This window comes from Neopelma chrysocephalum, unplaced genomic scaffold (genome assembly GCF_003984885.1).
Source record: "Neopelma chrysocephalum unplaced genomic scaffold, ASM398488v2 Primary Assembly neopelma1_24, whole genome shotgun sequence".
NCBI classification, from domain to species: Eukaryota; Metazoa; Chordata; class Aves; order Passeriformes; family Pipridae; genus Neopelma; species Neopelma chrysocephalum.
The window spans coordinates 17413526-17433934 of NW_020897693.1; the positions used below are offsets into that span (position 1 = coordinate 17413526).

The window sequence follows — 20409 nt, forward strand, 5'->3', positions numbered from 1 at the left end:
CACTTTAAGCCATCAAGCTCACCAGCCACTTCAGCCATGGCAGCACAAAAAAAACTCCATGCAGATGCTTTGCCAAGCCCTTCCTTGCAGAAGAGAGGAAAGCAAAACCAGGAGCAATGAGTCAAGTGACCCTGCAGAGGGGACATGTCACAACACCCAGCTGAAGCCAGCTGCAGGGAAAGGGCTAGAGTTGCACAGCAGAGCAACAAAGAGCTCTAAAGACCGACCGTGCCCTCTGGTGTTCAACCCATGACTCTTTGGACCTCTCCAAAACCCCTCCGCCTCCCCTCTGCATGGGCCACACTGCCTCTTGATCCCAACACCTCCAACCACTCCCAAGCAGCCCTGGGACACAAGTCTTTTGTGTCTACAAGGTCAGGCAAACTGGAGACCGAGTAGCAAGGTCAGAAAGGCCCAGGATGCCAAGGAGACAGGGTGATACCCAGAGAAACCGTACAGCAGAAGCCACGAAGCAGCAGTTCTTACTGACAATCTTCTACTGCAGCACTTGCACATGTGCGGCCAAATCCTGACCAGGCTGATGTGCTGCTCTGCAAAGACCATGGTGTAGGGAGCCTGGGAATGGACCTGGGACTTGTCTCTACTTGCTGATCTCCTCGGAAGCACATGTGAGTGAGGTGTTGGCTAGTCCAGGAATTGGCTCCCACACAGCAACTACGTTCCAACAATGGTGATTGTCTCCCAGGCCCTGATTTTCCACCATTCCTAGCAGTCACAGTCCTACCGAACTTCAGGCTGCTTCAGCCATTTTACTAAACCACCCTCAGTGCTGTCACCTTAGGTCTTCCGAGCACTCAGCATGCACTGGGTATAGGTGCTCATGCCCACAATGGCTAGGACACAGAGGAGGAAGACCTCACTGACCTTCAATCCAAACACCAGCAAAACAGGAGCTGAAATGTTAATCAATGAAAGTCCAGCCGCGAGCTGCCCTCTAGAACACGGTTAGTGACACAGGCAGCAGGCAGGCAGCCTGGCTTTCAGTGGCCTTGGTTAGTACAGACACAAGAAGGTGAGGCAGGGTGAGACGGGGGTGGCAGCGAGGAGAGCTCTTGAGAAGAAACACTGTGGCAGCTGCTGGGACTGCACAGCCTGTGCAAGCCAATAAAAATACCACATACTTATGTACTGCTGGCCAGTGCTTTATCCTCCTGGATCCCCATCAGGCGGGCTGGCTGCCCTGGAGACAAGGGAAGACAATTTTGTGGGGCAGGCGGAGTCTGGGGACACAAAGAGACTGGTCAGCAAGCACTCCCCAGGAACATGCCTGGCTACCTGGCACACAGCACTATCCTCCCCCTCCACAGTTTTGCTGCCCCAATGTCATCCCTCCACCACACACGCTCTCCCCTTGCCTTGGCATTTGCAGATCCCAGGGGCTCCAATGGCACTTGTGCCATCATCCATGCTGTCAGCCATAGAGGTCAATGCAGGCAACATGCCCATGGAGCTGGAGTCAGCAAGGCCATTTCTCCTTTACAAGCCAGTCAGCAAACATCAAGCATTACACTCCTGCTTCTGGGATACTAACTCAGTTCAGAGTTCCTCTGGGAGTAACCTCTAGCCCTGTGCCCTGTGCAAGAGGGCACACGACTCAGGGACCAGGGCTAGGTTAGCACAGAGAGGAAGCTCTCTTTCCCTTCCTCATCCCCTTTGCTGGCCTGGCTCCTGACAGCCTTCATTCACCTCAACTGCTGGGTCCAGGCATGGATTTGAATTTCAAATAAATCATGAAGGCACTCTCCAAGCCTTGCACAGAGATGCATTGTTTGGGCAGGGCAGAGCAGCTCACCTGCCCTCAACCCTCTGGCTAGGCGCACAGGCACCAAGCCCTAGGAGCGCTGACCCACCACCAGCCAGGGGCTAGGGAGCAAAGCTCTTAGTGACCCAGTGCAGGTGGAAAGCATTTTTTTGAGACCTCTCTGATACCTGCCCCCACCATATCTGCTTCCTCCCTTGTTCATGCAACAAGAAAACCTGTGGGTGGGTAACATTGCTTGAGTCCAGGTGGGGGATCCTCACCAGCAGCCTGTGCTGGAGCATCTCCTGGCCTTACGCCAAGCTGTAACCCTGCCGGGAGCTGCACTGGGGAGTGGGGTACCTCCTTCCATGCACCCTGGCAGCTCTCAAGGGACAGGAGCCCCATAGCTTCTTAATCCTGCCATCTGCCAGCCTCCAATGGGTGCAAAATCCCTGCAGAAAACACTCCTCCCCCTCACCCCCCGCCACATTTCAGCAGCAGTAGCTGCCATGCGCCTGCTGCCAGAGTGCCCCACGCCATGTTCCCTTGTGTGGTGACCTCAGGCTTGGGCGGTAAGAGGCTTAGTGCTGGATCTGAGAGGCTCCTGGCCAGGGCCAGGGTGTCAAGGCAGGACGAGATACAAATAATCTGACCGAGTGGGAACTTTCCCATGGAGGGGCAAGCATGTGGCCGGCTGCATGGCCCCCTCCTCCCTCTCTGGGATGGCTACAGGCCATGCCTGGAGGCTGGGAGCTCAGGAGGAGACTGAGCTGTCTTAGGTACTCCGTGACTCTCTATCCTCATCCTGTTGTTAAGTCCTGCCCTAGAGTGGAGGTGGGACCCTCCACAGCCGGGGGGAGCAGGCAGCAAGGAGTTTCCCTGCTCTCTGGCTCCAGATCCACACCTGGGTTGCCAACGGCAAGCGAGGGACGGACTGTTCCGGCACCCACATTTTCTGTGGAAGCCAAGCTGCATCCAAATGAGAGGAAAACTTTCTGCAAGAAGGCTCTGTGTTAGTTGCCCTAACTTCTGGACCAGCCAGCCAGTGGGACACGTGACTCTCCACAAAGCCATAGCATGTGTTGGAGCCGTGGCTGTTCCAGCCCTACAAAGAGCCAAGATGCAGCTGGCAAGCAGGGAAAGGGAGATGGTGTGAGCAGAGTGATGGAAAGTGTGAACACCAAGCTCTTTCCTATTGGCGCTGCGTGGGATTTTCATGCCTCTCTGGCTGGGTGCCCCTCTGTGGGGCTGGGACTGCAGCCTGCCATGAGCCAGCATCCTGCAGTACTGCCTGGGCAGCCCTCCCAGAGTAGGGTTTCCCACACCAGTGTCACATAACTACCACCCCGTACCCACATCTTGGGCAGCAACCCCCAGTCTCCCCAGAGACAGGTTCCCAGTTCTCACAGCTGGGCAGAGCTTCTCCAAGATGGGGCATGCTTAGCTCATTTCCCCAGGCCCTGAGCCACTGGGAAGGGCTGACAGCCATGAGATGGGCAAAGCTCAGGCAGGCACTTTCCAAGTGTGGGAGCAATGGTCACAGGCAGAAACTGGAACTGGCAGTCTAACCTAGACAGAACAACCTGCCCGGCAGGCAGGGCTGAGGCAGGAGGCCCATTAACTCTTACTGTCTGGGACAGCAAGGACTGGGAAGAGATCCTCTCAGTTCCTCATCCTGGCACAATAAGGAAGAGTTTCTTCTGGGGGAAGACCTCACAGTTAAATACAAAACTAACACCCTCAGGCATCAACCCCTAAACCGAAGGCAGCAGGAGAACAGTACCGTGTCTAATTCACATCCAGTGTGGACAGGAGGACTCCATCCCCACTGGGCACTGGCCTGGCCAGCGCAGCCTCCTTGCTTGCCTTGGCAGAGCTTCACTCTCCACTTGGTGTCCTGATGGGAAGGAGAAGAAAGCCTCCCAACTCTCAGAGAGACTGCAGCTGCTGCCGGCTCTGCAAGTTGCACCAGAAACACAGGCTATTACTTTCATAATACTGGAGAGCTGGTCAAGGGAAAGCTCTCAAATTCGGGATCGCAAAGAAAAAGCCACTTATTCCACCGGAGCCTGGTGCCAGCTCAAGAACCAGCAGGACAGGTTTCCCCTATTTCTCCATCTTCTCCATGACCCTGAGTCAGACCTGCACCAGAGTCCCTACCTCTAAATGTCTCCAGCAGAAGCCATTCACCTCCTGCCAGCCCTCATCTCTTCCAAAAAAAGACTGTTTATGGGCCCAAGGGTCAAGGGTCCTCAGCCTGCAGCCCTAGCTCTGCTCTTGAGCTCAGCATCTCAAAGTCAGCACTGGTTTAAAGAACCAACAAGCAAGCAAATGAGTGGCTGAGAGATAACTCAGGAGCTTCAGCTCACGGACTCACCTGAGCTCCACCAAGACCAGAGCTGCAAGTTCAATTTAAAGGCTTTGCCAAGTCTCTGGGAAGACTGTCTGCTCCCCAGGCACAGCACGATGATGAGTGAAAGAAATCCTACACTGTATCTCCCACTACCTGCCAGAGCTCAGGCTGCCTGGCTGCCTTTCATGACAGCATCGCCCCCATAGCAGTGGGCTGGCCTCCCCTTACGAGCATCTCCTTATTCTCCAAGGGGACCCACACAAAAAAACAGCTCCCAGACTCTCCCTGCTTGCCTCTCATGGCTTTGCCGCTCCTCTCTCAACACTGTCTCCTTGCAAAGACCTGTGCCTGCTTCCCAGTGCCTGACTCTCTTCCCACTGTTTTCGCTCAAAGTAGGAAAGAGGTCCATCATCCTCCCTTCTCTCAGCCCCTTGAGGAGATTACCGGGTTTCCTGGAAAGGATGGTCCAACTCCTAAGAAGATTAGTGGAAGGTGTCCCTGCCTATGGGGGGGGGAATTGGATGATCTTAAAAGTCCCTTCCAACGTAAACCATTCTATGATTCTATGATTAAAGGTCCTGACACCTTCTCCAGCGCAGGCACACGTCACTGTGGCAGCCCCCGCTCTGATCTTGGGAGGGCAGCAAAGCTGCCAGTGGTTGCCAGAAACTGGTGAGACAAGGCAGGTGGCAGGCAGGGACCACAGCAGGGAGGATCCGAGTCTCTGGAAGCAGCCAGACCCACCACACTCTGATCCTTCCCTGCCCTATCCCACAGCCCCACTATGAGCTGGTGGCCGCCCCAGCCTGACTCCACTGGGAGGCTGCATTGGCTGCCAACAGCCACAGCTGCTCAGGGTGCCTAGTGCTTTACTTTTTCCCCCCCCAGTGAGATAAAAAGTCCCTGAGGTGCCCCACAGGAGGTCAGGCCCTGAGCAGAGATCACAGAGCAAACACAGCAGCGGAAACAACTCTCCCAGCACATCCCATCTGCCCGGCAAACAAGCCCAAGTGTCACTGCAGGAGACAGCTGGGGATTCCCACAGGTGACACTGGCCTGGGCCCAACTAAATGCTACTCAACACCTGTAAACAGGACAGAGAGTAGGAGGGTTTCAGAACTAGAGACAAAATCTGCATGCATGGAGGAGGAGCAGGAAGATGATTGCTCAACAGCTAGCTGGCAGCAAGGTAAGTTGTGAAAAAGCCTATCCCGAGGGAAGCACTGCTCTCAGCCTGACAGCATGCAGAGCACAAACTTCAGGACTCTCCCCATGTCTGGTCTTCCCCCAGGGTGCCTAGTGCTTACCCCACTGCACAGTCCCTCTACTGCACCTGCACAGAGGAAAGCAGGCCCACAGGCCAGCAAGTTTGAGGGTACCCCCACACGGTAGGGATGGGGAAGGCTGCACTGCTGTCTCAGTGGCACATCATCCCCAGCTTTCACACAGGCACAAGCATCAAGCTGCAAGAAAGACAGCGACAAGCAACGCCCCAGAAACATGTAGGCGGGTGCTCGGTTCAGTTTCTTGAGTGCCGTTTAGCCACAGGCTGTGCCACCCACAGACCTTCCCTGGGGCAATGGCAGGCACCCCCAAGCTCACGTGCAGGCCCCAGCACCAAGCCTGCCAAAGGGTCACAGCCAAAATCTTGGTCCCCTGCTCCCTGCTGGACAACCATCTGCCAATTTGCCCCACTGATGGCTACACTCCCTGCTTATGCTGTCACGCCAGACCCAGCCATTACACATACCTCCTTTGAAGGGGAATGTGTTACAGGAAGCCCACAGGAAAGACCCATTTCAGTATCCCACCTCTCCGGGATGGGGGAGAACAAGAAACAGGCTTTGTTCCCAGTATTCACACTCCTTCCCCAGTTCCCCCCTGGAAAGGGTAAACTGTGCTGTTCACTCACAGCACAAGAAATGGGGCACCTACAAAGGCAATTTAATCCTAACCACCTATTATCTGATCAGCCTCAATCTCTTTATCAGCCCAATTAAAAGAATTACCCATCCATGGCCCGGATGCATGTATTGTGCACTTGTCTCTGTCGGCTCTAGAGCCAATTACTCCACCCTCCTGTAAGGCAATTACAAGGTACAGAAATAAGCCTTCTTGCAAAACACGGGACTAACGTACCACCAGAGGCCAGAGCTTGGGGGCTCACTCCTCTGTTGCTTCAAATCCCCTCAGGGCTCATCTGCCCTCAGGATGAGACAGGCTCTCTTGCCATTTTGTGGACCCCTGTCCTCCCGGTCATGCCTCCCAGTGTAGCTGCAGGCAGAGCCCAGTAGTGCATGCCCACCTCGGGAGACTTCTCTCCTTGAAGCCAGCGCTCTCCAGAGACCCATCACTGCCAGGGAGCAAGTTCCTGCCCATCGCCAAAGCTTCCTCTAGACCCAGCTACATATGTTCGAGGTAAAGCTCAGAATAGAAAGGGGTGCAAAATTCCTCACTGATGGCTGTTGGAAAACATTTGAGGGTTAGGGGGTGGTTGTACTTCTTGACAAAAGGAAGTGCAGCACAGCCTTCCCCAGTAATTCCCTCAGAGGAAGTGAAGAAACTTCAAGCCATTGTCTGCTCCAATGCTTAGGTGGGTATGAATTTAGTGGCGTGCAGCCAATTATCCTGCATGAGTTCCCATCGAGTCTACCTCCCACAGGCATGCGTAGGAGCCCCTTCAATCTCAGAGGTCCGTGAGAATCTCTCCTCACTACCCTGCAGCTCCAGGTGCTGCATTCATCACCCTGAGCCAGAAGGAACTGGGTCCCTCCATCAGCAGTAGAAGAGCAAGAGAAGTATCACCAAACAACCCAATGGGCATTTCCAGCCATCTTGGAGGGCCTGCTGCCTCCTCCAGCTCAGCACCTCCTGCCTGTCCCACTTTGCATCTCTCCCATCTGTCCACACTGCCAAAGGTTGTTCACATGTGGAGAACTTCCCCTCAGCTCTGATATACGTGGTAACGGCAGCCTGAACCCCTGGGAGTCAGAAAGAGATGCCATGCAGTATTGGGGACAGGCCAGAGACTGCCAGGAGCTCAAGGAAGCCACTGCCAATAGCTCTGAAACCAGTTCAGAGGAGAACACTGCTCTGTGGCAGAGTGACCTTGCAAGCCATCCACTCCCAGTTCCAGCTTGGCTGTGGAGGTTCAAATTGGGGCCTTCCCCTCCATTCAGCACCTGTGACAACACCCAGGTGCACTGCATCCTGCTTCAGCTGTTCCGGCAAGTTTGTCACAGGGCCACCAAGATGGCTTAGGGTAGGAGTTATCAGATACAAAGAGAAGAAGAAATAATGGGGGCGGTTTGGCCTGCAGAAGAGAAGTTCAAGGGGGAATATTAATACCGTCTTCAGCAACCTGATGGGAAGATACAGAGAAGACTGAGCCAGATGCTGCCCAGAGGTGAACAGTGACAACCTGAGAGAGAAGAGACACAGGCTGTAACAAGGGAAACTGAATATTTACCAGAGGAATTAAATTCCCAAGGAGCTGAACCATGGGAGCAGGTGTCCACAGAAGCTGTGCTCCCTCCACGCTGGCGACATTCAAAACTCAAGATCAGCAGCCTGATCAAATTTGACCCTGCTTCGAGGCGGCAGGGTAGACCAGGTGATCTCCAGAGGGCCCTTCAGACCTCAGTTATTCAGTGTTTTCACAGATTGGCAGGGGCACCCCTTCGCTTACACGGTCCAAGAATCCCCCAAATCCCATGAGGCCAACAGTGAGGCTGAGGGAGGCGCGTGGAGCCCAGCTGGCTCTGGGAAGGAAGCATGCGAAGCCGGGATCCCAGCCGGCAGCACGGGACCAGCACAGCCATCGCGCGGCGCGGCAGGACTGCCACTCAGGCGAAACACGGGACGGGCGCGCGGGGATGGAGACAGGCAGATCTGGGCGAGGGGAAGCGAATCACGCGGAGATGAGGCTCCGACTCCACGGGGAGGACAGCAAGCGCAGCGAGGGGGATGCTCCCCAACTTCTCATTGCTCATGCCAAGAGCTCGAAAGGAGGAAAACGCAACCTCGTCCCGCTCCATCCCCACACCGTGCGCCGCATCCCCCGCGTGCGCTCGGCCGGGCCTGGTGCGGCGGCTGCTCACGGCAGTCCGGCGGCGGGAGGCTCGCCGGGAGCCGCTGCTCCGCCGCCTCCGTTCCGGATGCTCCAGCCGCCCGCAGCCAGCCCTTGCCCGGGAGCTTGGCCCGCTCCGGCCCCGCTCCGCCGCCAGGTGCCGGGGCGCGAGTTAGGCGCCACCCGGAGCCCGCCCGCCCGGCGGCACCCACGGTCCCGCAGCTCGCCCCGCCCGGTGCTCACCTGCGTCCGAAGAGTTTGAGGCCAGTGAAGCGCTTGTTGCTGTGCCGGCGGCCCAGCGGAGCCGGCGGCGGCGGCCCCCACTCGGGCTCGGCGCCGCCCGACGCTCCGGAGGAGGCGGCTGTGGCGGCGGCGGCGGTCTCGGAGGAGGCGGCGGCGGAGGGCGAACCGCCGGGCGGCGGGGGCCGAGCCGCCTCCATGGCCGGGCTCGGGGCTCGGCGCCGCCGCTACCGCGGTGCCGCGCCAGGGGAGGGCAGCGGGGGCGGGCAGGGGGCGCGGCCGGCCCGGCTCCCGCCCCGCCGGGGCCGCGGGAGGGCGGCCGGGCAGGAAGTGTCGCCGTGTACCGGCGATCGCGCCGTCAGCGCCGCCTGCCGGGAGCGGGGCTGGCGGCGGGGTCCGTCCCCGTGGCTCCGCGCCCGGCGCCGCCAGCTCAGGAAGCCGCGTGTCGGCCCCGCCACCGCCCCGCGCTCGGGAAAAGGCTTGGCGGCAGGAGCGGAGCCTCCCTCCGTCTCCGCCTCCCATTGTTCACCACCGGACGGGGGGACGGAGCCAACAGCCCCGCCACCGCCCTCTCCGGGGACGGGGAGCCACCGCCGGCCTTGCTCTTACTCAGCCCGGCGAGCGCCTGCCCCTCTTCTCCCTGAATCCAGGGGCACCTTGGCCATCCAGCCGCCGGCTCGGTGGGCAGGGGCTGGCCTGCTCGACATGGCTGTCAGTCTAGGCAAGGAGCGGCTCTCCCAGCCCTCCTTTGCATGGAAAATGTGCCGGCCGCAATGGCAGCTTCACCGCTTCCCAGGGGTGTGGAGCCAGGCTGAAAGCCAGGGCTGCGGGAGCTGCCTGGGCAGGGCCCTGTCTGCCCGCCGCACGGTGCTTCTGCTGACCATCAGTACCCTGGGGCAGGTCCCACTGGAAACTTCGAGCACCAGCTGTTCCCAGGAGGGCTGGTGGGGATGGGGACACACTTTCCAGCTCCCCAGGAGCCTGACGGCCCAAGCAAAGTCCCACTGGCTCAGTGCTCACAGACTGGGCGTCGAAAGCACCCGCACGGCTCTCAGACATCCTGGCTAGGAGGTTGTGCTGCGCAAGCCCAGCGCTGGCACTAGGAGAGGAGGAGGGGATTGCTGGTGAGGCACCAGGCAAGCACGGGAAGCCTTTCCCCCAACCCCTGAAGCATGGGCTGTCAGCGCCAGCCACAGCACCTCAGTCCCCCAAGAGTAAGAGGAAGACGGTAGAGCCCAGCTCGGTGGGTACCTCGTATCTACGTCCCCCGGAGGGCTCTGGGGAACGTCCCAGGAGCGATGCCGCCACATCTGCCGCACCACGAGCTGATGCACTCAGCCAGCCCGGGGTTCACTCTCGCTCTTCCTCCCCCGGCAGCTGCTTTCCGGAGTCATCCCGAGGGCAGGTCCCTGACTGTGCTCCGCTACGGCCGCCCGCCTGGGGCCTCGGCTTTGTTTGCACCCTCCACCTCGTTCCTCTCTCTGCACTTCCTGGAAGTGTGAGGGCGGCTGTCATCGTAGCCGACTGCGCCGCACTCTTCCCACGGCGCCGGCCACCTCCTCTGCTGGGTCCTCTCCAGTGAAGCTTTGCGCGCACCCTCAGCAAGCAGGAGCACGCCCTGGCACGCCAGGCTGCGTGCTGAGGAGCCGCACCTCCCTTGCTGGGTGGCTCTTTGAATGCCCCCATACTTGAGACAGCCCGCTCTCCTAAAGCTGCACCAGCACCACCATGCAAACTGGGCCATGGCAGTGGCAAGTCCTCCGACCACCCACCCTGTGCCATGCACAACCCTTCACCGCACCACAGCACTCACAACCCCTGGGTGTGTGCATCCTCTCTACGCAGTGGGTCTGAAAACACCCTCCAGCCATGAGCATCGGCTCACTTTGCACTGGAGTTTGTTGAAAAAACACCTGGGTAAACCAGGGATGGGCACTGTGGAAAGCAGAACCATCCAGGAGGCTCCCAGCCAGCCTTCAGAGAGAGGAGAGACGCCCTGACATCCATCATCCATCCCCCAGTCTGAGGGGACACAGCATGAGCCTGCAGACCCAGCCTGTCCCCACCCCCAAGAACTCCGGCTCTTCACAACCAGATGCTACTTGATCTAATCTGGCCCCAGGAGAGCTTCAAGGGGGTCTGTGGACAGCTTCGGTGAGCCAGAGAAAAACACACAAGCAAAGCTGGTCCTGGCAGCCTGCACGGATGGCGTTTCTAAAGGGGCACGTGGTCTTGCTTTAACCTCTATCATCAAAAGAAAAAAAAGAAACATCAGCAGACCTTGATCTCACCAGGCAAGCTCTGAAACTGAACACAATCTGTGCTAATTGGTGTACAGAGAGAGGAAAAGACAGGTCCTGGATGCCTAACTCCAGCTCAGAGATCAGGGAGGGGTTTTGTTATCACGGAAAGGGTTCATCATCCCCTCTGTTTGCATGCCGTGATGGGTTAGGTGCATTTGCTCCCTGCCTGCGGACTTTTCCGCTTTATGTTCTGTGCTTTGTCTCATGGCATTGACATCTAGCCCTCTTACCCAGGAGCACCAGCGCTTGGTGAGGCTGTCTGAGAAGTAACATGCCCTGCCCTGGGACTTGCACCATCCTCTCTGTGCTGTATCTGTATGTCCTTCCACAGTTCTGTCCCTTGGGCTTGGTGCAAAACTGTGGAGGATCCCCTACAAAGGCCAGTTCTGGCTGTTCTTGGGATGGAGGTCACTGTGCTGGGTGATTTTGTGAACCAGCACCCTTGTCTCTGTACTAGTCGTGCAGCCCCTGGTACAGAAAAGATTAAGCTGCCTGCTTCACCCAAACTCAACAGGATACCTGCCTGTGGGATTTATCGTTAACTGGGATCAAGGGGTGGCCAAGGGAAGGGATGTCCCTTGGTTCAGGGATCCCAGCTCTCCCCATGTAGGAGTGTTTGGATGCAGTCTGGCATTGCCCCTAACCTCCTGACTGGCCTGCTCTTGGGGAGTCCCACTCCACAGCCCCTCTGCACACCCCCACTGTATGGAAAGCTGCAGCTGTGGCTATGGGGACAACCAGGGGAGGCTAACTTGGTGTCATCTTCTGCCTCAGGGAGCTAACCTGGCTTGCCTGATGTGGAAAAACCACAGCAGGAGAGAGGACAGAAGTATCCCCTCTGGCAGCAGCAGGGTCTTGGGTTAGCTTAAATCAGCACTTTCCTCCAACTGTGCCAGCCATCTCCTTTCCCCGACTGCACAGAGGGATGCAGAGACAGATGTCTCTGTCAGAGCGGAGCAGGCTCGGCTTGCTGGAAATGAATGGGAATTTGATTATGCTGCTCTGCAGAGCCAGGCTAACACGATTAAAAGGCCAGCAGGCAGGACTTAGAGGAAGGAGATCCCCTCTCTGCCCCTTTCTCCCTGCAGAAGGAGAAGGCTCTCCTTTCCTTCCTCCCCAACCCCTGCCCTGCCCAGGCTGTTCTGGGACTTCACAAATACCCGAGTCCAGGCAGATATGAAGGCAGACAGAAGAGAAGACAGCAGAGAGTTGCAACTGGCTTCCCCTGGGCCCCTCAGTGCTCCTACCTCCCTTTCTCCAGCAGCCCCTGCCAGCTCTCCCCTCTGTCCTTGCCTGCCCTCTGACCAAGCTCCCTTGCTATTTACATTACAAAGTAGCCCCCTCTGCTCTGCTCTCCGGGCTATATTTAGCTCCCTGGCACAGAACAGCCTGTGAGCTGTGTCCTATCTGCCAGCCCGGGGACTGTGCCGAGCAGCCGAGGTGCCCCACATCTCCCTAGTAGGGATGAGAGCTGGCAAGTTGATACCCCTCTTTGCTCTTCAGGGGCTAATGCTAGGCTGGGGGGCACAGAGGGACACAGGACCCCCTCTTCCTCCTGCCAGAGATGCCCAGCCCACGCCATGAGGAGCCCTGTGTGGCGTGGGCCGGTCCAGATTCTACCTTTGGAGGTGGCTAAGAGCAGAAGGGCACTTGTCTGACACCCTGCATATCTATGGGGCAGGGGACGTGCAGCGTAGCCTGCGGGGAGCCCGTGCAGGAGCTTTTGTGCGCTTGTGATTTCCTTTCTGGGTAAACACCCCTTTGGTCCTGGTTGCTGGGAGCAGTGGCGGTGACAAAGGATACTGCTGCAAGCATCACCCTGAAAGCAGCTGAGAAAGTAAGGAAATTGAGAGAGAGCTCAGAACTGCTTAGGAGAGGTTGGAGGGTGCTGCTGCGGCCCACCAGCACCTGTCCCGGGCCTCCCTGGACCCACGTCACAGGGTTTTCCCTTCAGCAAAGTTCTTCCAGCCTGTAACTTGCCTTATTGCCACCAAAGCTGCCTCGCTCTCAAGCTAGAGATGATCCTGCCCCATGACAAAACCTTGGTGGAGACACTCAAGGGAAGGAGGAGCTGACTTTGGAATCCCATTGGCAGAAGTTACTCTCCAAGGGGTGAGGCACAAAGCCTTGGTGCTTGCTCCGGGTTTGCTGCAGTGACAGAGGGCATTGGGTCCTTCTGGTGTAGCAGAAGCACCTCCCTATTGGGAACATTGTCCCAGAATGTGCAAATCTGGTGCACAAGCCAGCATCATTAATAAGTTTGGCACGAAACTGCTACTCAAAGCCCTAAATATAACCTGAGTGCTGAGCTCTCTTCTACCCGCCCAAGGCGCCTCCATACACCGTGGTAGCTATTTATGGAAGGAACTTTATTTCCATGGGATTAATATCATTTCTGCTCATTTCAAAACCTTTATATAGCAGCTTATGCCGCCTGCCCCTTGTGATGACTAATGGGTCCCAGCAGGAGCAGGCAGGTTGGCAGCAAGAGGACTGAGGCCTCCAACCTTCTCTTAACATTGAGGACACCTGTAATGCCCGCAGCCCACAGAGGAGCTCCTCCAAAGTCTGTACCAGGGTTCAGTAAGTGTCTCCAGATCCAGAGAGCACAGCAAAGGGATTTCTGTCAGCCCCCCAAAGCTTCTCATGCTGCAGGAGGGGCACCTGATGGAAAGTTGGCCAGACCCAAACCTCCATGGGTTTCACAGGACAGCACAAGCAGATCTTCCACCCCAGACTCTTCCTCTCCCATTTCTCCTTCCCTTCACTTGGCTGCCCAAAACACAGGGTAGAGGAAGCAACTCATCCCAAGCACCATTTCCTCCTTCGCTGATGGCCTGCAGATAGCTGCAGCATTCCCTCCAACCCCCCAGAATCCTCTCTTCTGCAAAGCCTGCACTGAATGGAGCAAAGTCTCTTGCAAAGAGATCCCTAGTGAGGGTTGAGTAGAACAGAGGTGCTTTGTGTAAGGGCAGCGCAGGCTGGAGCATGTCAACAGAGCCACCTGCTTTGGGTGGCTGGGGTGGCATGGGTAGGATGTAAACAATCCCCAGCAACCTTAGACAATTCTGGAGCATATTCAGGCTGATCAAATTAGGTTGCAATATGGTCCCTTTCCTCCCCTGGGGAGGCTGGAAAATTGCAGCTGGCTAATCCATTCGCAAAACTGTGCACATCTGGAGGAAGACAGCTAAGAGAAGAAAAGCCTGCTCTGCCCTCTCTGCTTGGCACAGTAATTTCTCGTCCTTGGTGGCATCAGGGCAGAGCCTCAGTGAGCAGCTCTAAGTACAGAATGAGGACTATGAGAGCTGCATGTTGCCCCAGCTCATGGCAAGGACTGGGGAGCCAGGGCACCTCAAGGAGATCTCTGCCACCCCAGCTCCTGCTCGTCACCCACAGCAGGAATAACAAGTGCTGGAGATGAGTCAGCTCAGGGGCCCCTCCTGCTCTGCAGGCACTAATACAGTTTCCTATTAGTTCCCATTACTGCAGTATTAGAGAGCAATTTCTTCACAGCTTGCACCACAGCCCTTGCAAAGGAGAAAAAGGGCTACTGTACACATGGGAGTGCGGATGGGGGTGACTGACAGCTCCTGCCCAAAATCTGCCTCCCCAGAGGAACTTTGCACCCCAGGGTCCCCAAGTCCCAGACTAGAGGCAGGAGAGCCCATCCGGCCTCCGTCCGCCATGGCAGTGAGCGTGGCACCAAGATCCTCCATGTCAGTTTTCCACCTGCTTGTAAACCACGTGGCACTTGCTAAGCATGGCATGACATGGTGACATGGAGCTCAGAAGGACACAGAGAGATCCCTCGGCCAAGCCAGCTCAGGAGAACTGTAAGGAGGCAGCTCCTGCCTTCTCCCGGCTACTCAGTCCCAGACTCTCACAGTAACCCAGGGTCAGTCCTGCAAGTGCTCATATTTACTCTGGGCAGATACAGGATCGAATTATTTCTCCTCAATTACACCTAAAAGCCATTCTGCTAAGATTGGGGGTAGTAAATAGTAGAAGGGCTTAAACGCCCTCCTAGTGAAAAAAAGGGGAGGGTGGGACACTGGGCCTTTCTCACTGTGACAGAAAGAGTAGAGCTGAGGTCCTGGAGATGCTGACCAAGCAGGATTATGACATTATGGTTGGAATTTGGAATAGGAGCTCACCTGAGTGTCACCAGGCAGTGGCTCCCACAAGCTGTAAGCTCTCTGAGAGCTATGAAACCCACTCTTTGCCTTCACCAGCTTTGCTTGGCTATAGCAGAGGTGGGTAAGCAGAGCAGTCCTGGCAGAAGAGTCACACCAAAAAGCAGGACAGATCTCCTCTTGCTGCAAGGTGCCCCCAAACAACACATTTATAGCCTAAGCCCTAATCTCAGGCCCTTCATCTCTGTATCACTGCTCAGTTTCCCCAGGTGGGATCAAGGTTTCTGGACCTGGGAATCAAGTAAGGGGACATTTGCCTTGGGGAAGAGGAGGAAAAGGAGAACAGGTGCTATGAGAAGTCCCTTGTATTCAATACACTGAACAATAAAAAGCTGGTGCTGCAGAGAAAGAGGAAAACTTCCAGCCTATGGCCCCATGACAGAGCTCATGGAAGGCTCTTGAGCACAGACTGCTCCTGGGAGACATCACAGCCCCAGAATGGGAACAGGGAGTTGGATAGAAGGAAAATAAGGGGACCTGCAAAAGTGACAATGGGACTGCCACTGCAGAGGGGGTTGTTGCATGGATGGGGAGAGATGGGACTAACTGGTTCCCTTGTCTTTGTGCTGAGATGGTTTCTGGTGAGAGGGTGCTGGTGGTTAGTGGGAAGAGCCAACCCTGACCCCATAGGAGGGAGATGTCCCAGGGACAGGGCACTCCTGTGCCCCAGCCCAGCCATGACACTTAGGGACCAAGGTGTTCTTACCTGTAAGAGGCTTGCTTTCTGATGGCCAATTGCAGGAACTGCTCCTCCACCTCTGCCACGGCCACTGCCCCTCTCATCTCCTCCCAAGCTGGATCCATGCTGTGGAGGCCCAAGCGCTGTGCTTGCCCAGTGCTCTCTGCATCTACTGCTCCTTGGAGACTTGCTGTGGCCCCCCTGGCCACCTCACCATTGTTCCTGGCAGGGGAGAAGTCTCTCCAGCTCCCGGGACCTTCAGCCATGGTGAAGTGAGGTGTCTCTCTAGGCGAGGAGTCCTCCAAAACTTCTTGGGCAGCCTGGTCTTGCCCCACAGAGTCCCACGGCGCTGCTCTGCTTTGCCTCCCCAGGGCCATGGGACGATCCCAGTGAGGCTTAACTCCCTGAGGAAGCACAAGCACGAGAAAAAGCAGCGTTCAACTTTTTGCAGTGGTATTTATCAGCCTCTTGATAGTAGCTTGGGCAGCTCAGGCACAGCAGCTCAGCCTTACGCTGTCTCTGCTGCCCTGCCACTCCGAAGCGGAGGAATATCTGAGAGAAACACGGAGTCGCTGGTGCTGCTTCTCGGAGGTGCCGGCACTGAGGGGAGCGGGGAGGGAGTGGGAAACACAGCGCTCGCCGGAGAAGGGGTCTTAGGAGAGAGCACGGTCCAGGGATAGCGATGCTTGCAGCAAGCGGAAGAGAGCTTGGGTTGCCTTCTTGCGAGGGTCCCTCTCCAGGCACGCACCTCAGCGTCCCCAGCAGCAGCAGCCGAGCAGGAGCAGCAGGCAGAGATAGGCAGCGAGTAAGGTGCCTGTGCACTGCAGCAGCTCGCAAAAGACAAAGCAGAAAGTGAGCGTGAGTGTGTGCTGTGTGCATGGGGAGGGGGCTGCGGGGAGCTGCACGGTGCAGGCAGCCTGGTGTCACCTTAGAGACACTCGAAACTGGCACTTAACCCTTCGGAGTCTGGGGAGGCAGAGGAGGGTGACCACTCAGCCACCCCTCTCTGCTCACAGTCTAGCTGGCATCTGCCTGCCTGCAAGGGCTGCTCAGGGAGCTGGGTCTCAGCCACTTGTCTTAACGTGACCTGCCATCAGGTGAAGTCAGGCAGCCTGGAAAACTGCATGACAGCAGCCCCAGCAGAGCAAAGTACCTGTTGTTTTGTCCAATTATCCAACATGGATGAGACCTCTCTGGGCACAGGGTACCTGACAATGGGCAGTGGTACTCAACCAAGCAGAGGTATGGCTGTAGCATGGCCTCCCTCCTCCCAGCTGGCTCAGCTCCTTGCCATTTAGGAGGCCACATTATCCCTGATTTTTCCTAATTCAAGGCATTTTTTTCTCCAGTCTTGGCATCCAGAGGTAGAAAGGCCCTTCAGTTCTCTGCCCACATCCATCAGGAGAGTTGCATTGTCTGTTTGTCCTGGGCTGGGACTGAACTTTGTGATCACAGTCCCAGTTATGGCCTGCCTCAGCCTTGCCCACTCTAGTGCTGTGGATGCCAGCTGGGGTGAGAAATCCCCACAGAGCTCCCATATGTGCCTGATTTGTTCTGCCCCAGATTCACATGCTGAGGCTTTACCTGCTAGGCACTGGAAAATTTGAACTTCAGGTCTATAAGAGCTAGCCCCTGCATCATGACAGGGCCCGACAGTCATGTATTACACCAAGAACCCATTGCCATCACCCCTAATCCCAGTGTCATCCCATGAAGGTCTGGCACGACTGGAGCTGGAACCCATCCTCAATGTGCTCTGACTGTTGTATTACCTTGGGAGTTGTCAGAAGCAGCTCATTCATCTTGCCAGCACTCCCCATCACCTCCATGTGGCCCTGTGACATCTCTGCTGCAGGGTGCTGTGGCACAGCACGTTCCCATGCCATTCCTGATCCCAAACTCGGAAGCAGCAGAGGCTGGAGAAGGGCTGTGGCTTTCCCTGGGAACCACAGCCCAGTGGCACCTTCAATTCAAGTTACCTAACCTTTTTCTGGTCCTAAATGAAACTATGACATCTCCCCCTCTCTATTCCTGCCGGAGGATTTGCGCCTCCCAAGGGACACAGCAGCCCCCGATTCCACTCCTCCACAGAACCGTGACTGGCAGGGAGCCCCACACCCTCCTTGCTGCGTGACTCAGCCCCTGCAGCCCCCACAGGGCTTTTGTTCCCCATTAAAGCTGGAGTGCTGCTGGCTGAACCCTCCCTGATGAGCAGAGCTGGCCCTGGGGAAGCAGCTTCACCCACTCTTGCTGGGACAGAGACCTGCCCGGGAGCTTGCCAGTGCTCCCTGCATGGATGCATGGCTGGCTCCATGTCCTCTTGCTGCCCATGGGCACTGCAGAGGCTGGGAGCAGGCTGTGGAAAGGGAGAAGCAGCAGGTGCCCAGCTGGTGCAGAGGGACATGTGGCACCTCAGTTCTTTTCACCACCCATGGGGCAATGCCTCCCTGCCTGCCCCTGGGGCGGTGCCCCTTTTGCCATGGACTTATGAGAGCCACCTTCACCTGTGCTGGCCAAGCTGCCAGGGTAGGACAGAGCTAGGCTGCCCAGAGGAGCTACTGGGGATGCAGGTCCACTCATGTGCTCAAGAGATTTTGGCAAACATCTGTCTTATCCCTTATGGTTAAAGGCCACCAAGCTGAGGAAGGGGATGGCCAGTAAGGGATGAATGCAAGTTGAAAGCTGGGGGAGAGCAGGCTCCAGACTTCCAGGTGGGAAGGACTGGAGAGCATTTCTCACTGGTGGATGTGTTGGTGCCATAAGAAAGGAGCTTCAGAGTGGGAAGCAGAGGCCCTTATTGCAGGACATGTCCCAAGAGTCAGGCACAGCAGAGCTCTGGGGTCACAGCGCCTTTGATCAAGGCTGAGAGAGGGCCTGGACAGTGGGTATCTCCTGCCTTCCCAGGGGGGCTGATCCTGTGCTACAGAAACCTCCTCTGCAGGGAGGAGCTGGCCCTTTCTACCCGCATGCCAAACTGTACAGCTGTCACGCAGGCAGGGCAGGCCAGATTTTGTGTGTCTGGAGCAGACATCGCAGGATATGCCTGCATGAGGGGATGTAAAGGATTGCTCAGGCTTCTGCATCTGTCTCTGCCCACCTGTCTCAACAGGACGTTTCACATGTCTGTCACAAATGGGGTCACCCTTCACTTGGAGCTCCTTCAGGACCTGGGAAGAGCAGGCAGATGCTGCCTGGGGACGATGTGGCTGGGCAGTTGTGTTGGGTCAGTCCTGTCCTCCTGGCACCCAAGGCACCCTTCAGCTGAGCCAGGTCACCTGTTTACATGGCACTCACCTGCTTACCTGGGGCACAGGCAGGAGGGCACCTCTCCTGTGCCCTGGGTAGGGGTTTCCTTCTGTGTTGGCACATGGAACAGTGCAAGGGTATATTGGTATTACAATACAGACCCCTTCCTTTTTGCAGGCAGACCGTGAGCCTTCTAGGAAGCAGCATTTCTAGTAAGTACAGCTCTGGGAAGGTACAGTCTCCTCCCCTGGGCAGAAGAAGAGGAACCTCTGCCCTGCTCACCTCTAAGCCCCATTCCAGCCACCAGGTTAGAAAATCAACACAGATTTGTTGAGGCAGGCTGGGTCAGTGTCCATCCAGGCGCCACTGCTATTAACAAGCCTTCAGTACCTGTGGAGTATCAGGAGGTGTGACCTCCCCATTCTCCCCAGAAGGCATCCAAAGCCCAGGCTCCTTGCCAGGCAGCGGGACCAAAGCCTGCTGATCACATGATGGGTCCGTGTGAGTCCCTAGCACACTCCCAAATGGGAACAGCAAGAGGGACCGTGCCAGGCTTGGAGAGCGGGGATGCTCTCCTGAGATCCCTAACAGGACTTGTACTTCTGTAATGAACAAAACATACCCACCAGGCTGCTACTATGCACTGCCAGTGACCTGCTTGGCAGTGGCGTGCCTCAAAAACCAATTATTTTCTCTCTCCTTTTTTTTTTCTTTTTTCAATTGGCCTGGTAACAGAGAACAGTCAGGAATAATTTGTCTCTGAAAAACGAAGTCCGTGTTCCGTTAGTGCTCCTTTGCTCAGGGGTTGTAAGTGTTGAGAGTGCGTAGGCTTCCTAGAAATGTGACCCTAAATGGGCAAAAGCCCATCTTGGCATGGCAAAGCTTGACTGGAGGCACTTGGAGCAGACCAAGCACAACTGAGTGAGGCTGAAGGTGACTTGTAAAGAAGGTGACTCTTGCTTTGCTAATTCTCTTGTTCTGCTCTAATTATCTGCTGTAGCCAAACTGGTAGATGTGATTGGCTGGCTGCATTTCAAGAGGCATAGCAGGGATCAAAAGATCCTAATGTGCCTGCTTTGAGCAGCTCAGAATTATCTAGTAGACTGCAGAATTAGGAGGATTTGTCAAGATGAAGGTGAATTTTCTCCTGATGGAAGGTGGTTCTGGTTGCTCTGGCCACGTCAGTGATAAGGCACCAAAGCCTGAGAACTCATCCTTTTAAGAATTTCCCTCTTGCACCTGTTTTCCAGTGTGCATGAAGGGTGCACGCCAGAATCTCCCTGGAAGGCAATTCCTAAAGAGCTGTGTGAAGTTTCACAGGGGTGAGCAAAGCAGGAGCCACTCCCTCCGATGAAATCTGGTGAGTGCAGAGAGCAGCCCCACCCCACAGTGGGGGAAGGTGCATCATGCTGATGCAGGAATAGGAGGCTGCTTTTGGACAAGGTGTAACAGGGAAAACATCAAAACTGGTTCTGGCCCAGGACACAAACTGCAGGGCAAGGCCAGGCATTTTCTTGCCTCAGTGGGTGTGCAGGGGAAGGGAGCTCTACAGGAGTCTGCA

At 56.4% G+C, this 20409-nt stretch overlaps 1 protein-coding gene across 2 annotated transcripts in view; it reads right to left on the reverse strand.

Annotated features, from left to right (window-relative positions):
* Nucleotides 1-20080, reverse strand: part of DGKZ (diacylglycerol kinase zeta) — a 56154-nt gene extending 36074 nt beyond the window's left edge. Inside the window, exons 1-2 of one of the 2 annotated variants that reach the window (XM_027705827.1) lie at nucleotides 18928-20080; nucleotides 15630-18891 (exon numbers count right to left, since the gene is read on the reverse strand). In XM_027705827.1, coding sequence (XP_027561628.1) covers nucleotides 15630-15979 — 350 coding nt within the window. In that variant the 5' untranslated portion in view covers nucleotides 15980-18891; nucleotides 18928-20080. Of the gene's footprint in view, nucleotides 1-8427; nucleotides 8652-15629; nucleotides 18892-18927 lie in introns of those variants that run through there. The other variant, XM_027705835.1, reaches the window with a different exon arrangement.
* Between the last annotated feature and the right edge of the window lie 329 nt (nucleotides 20081-20409).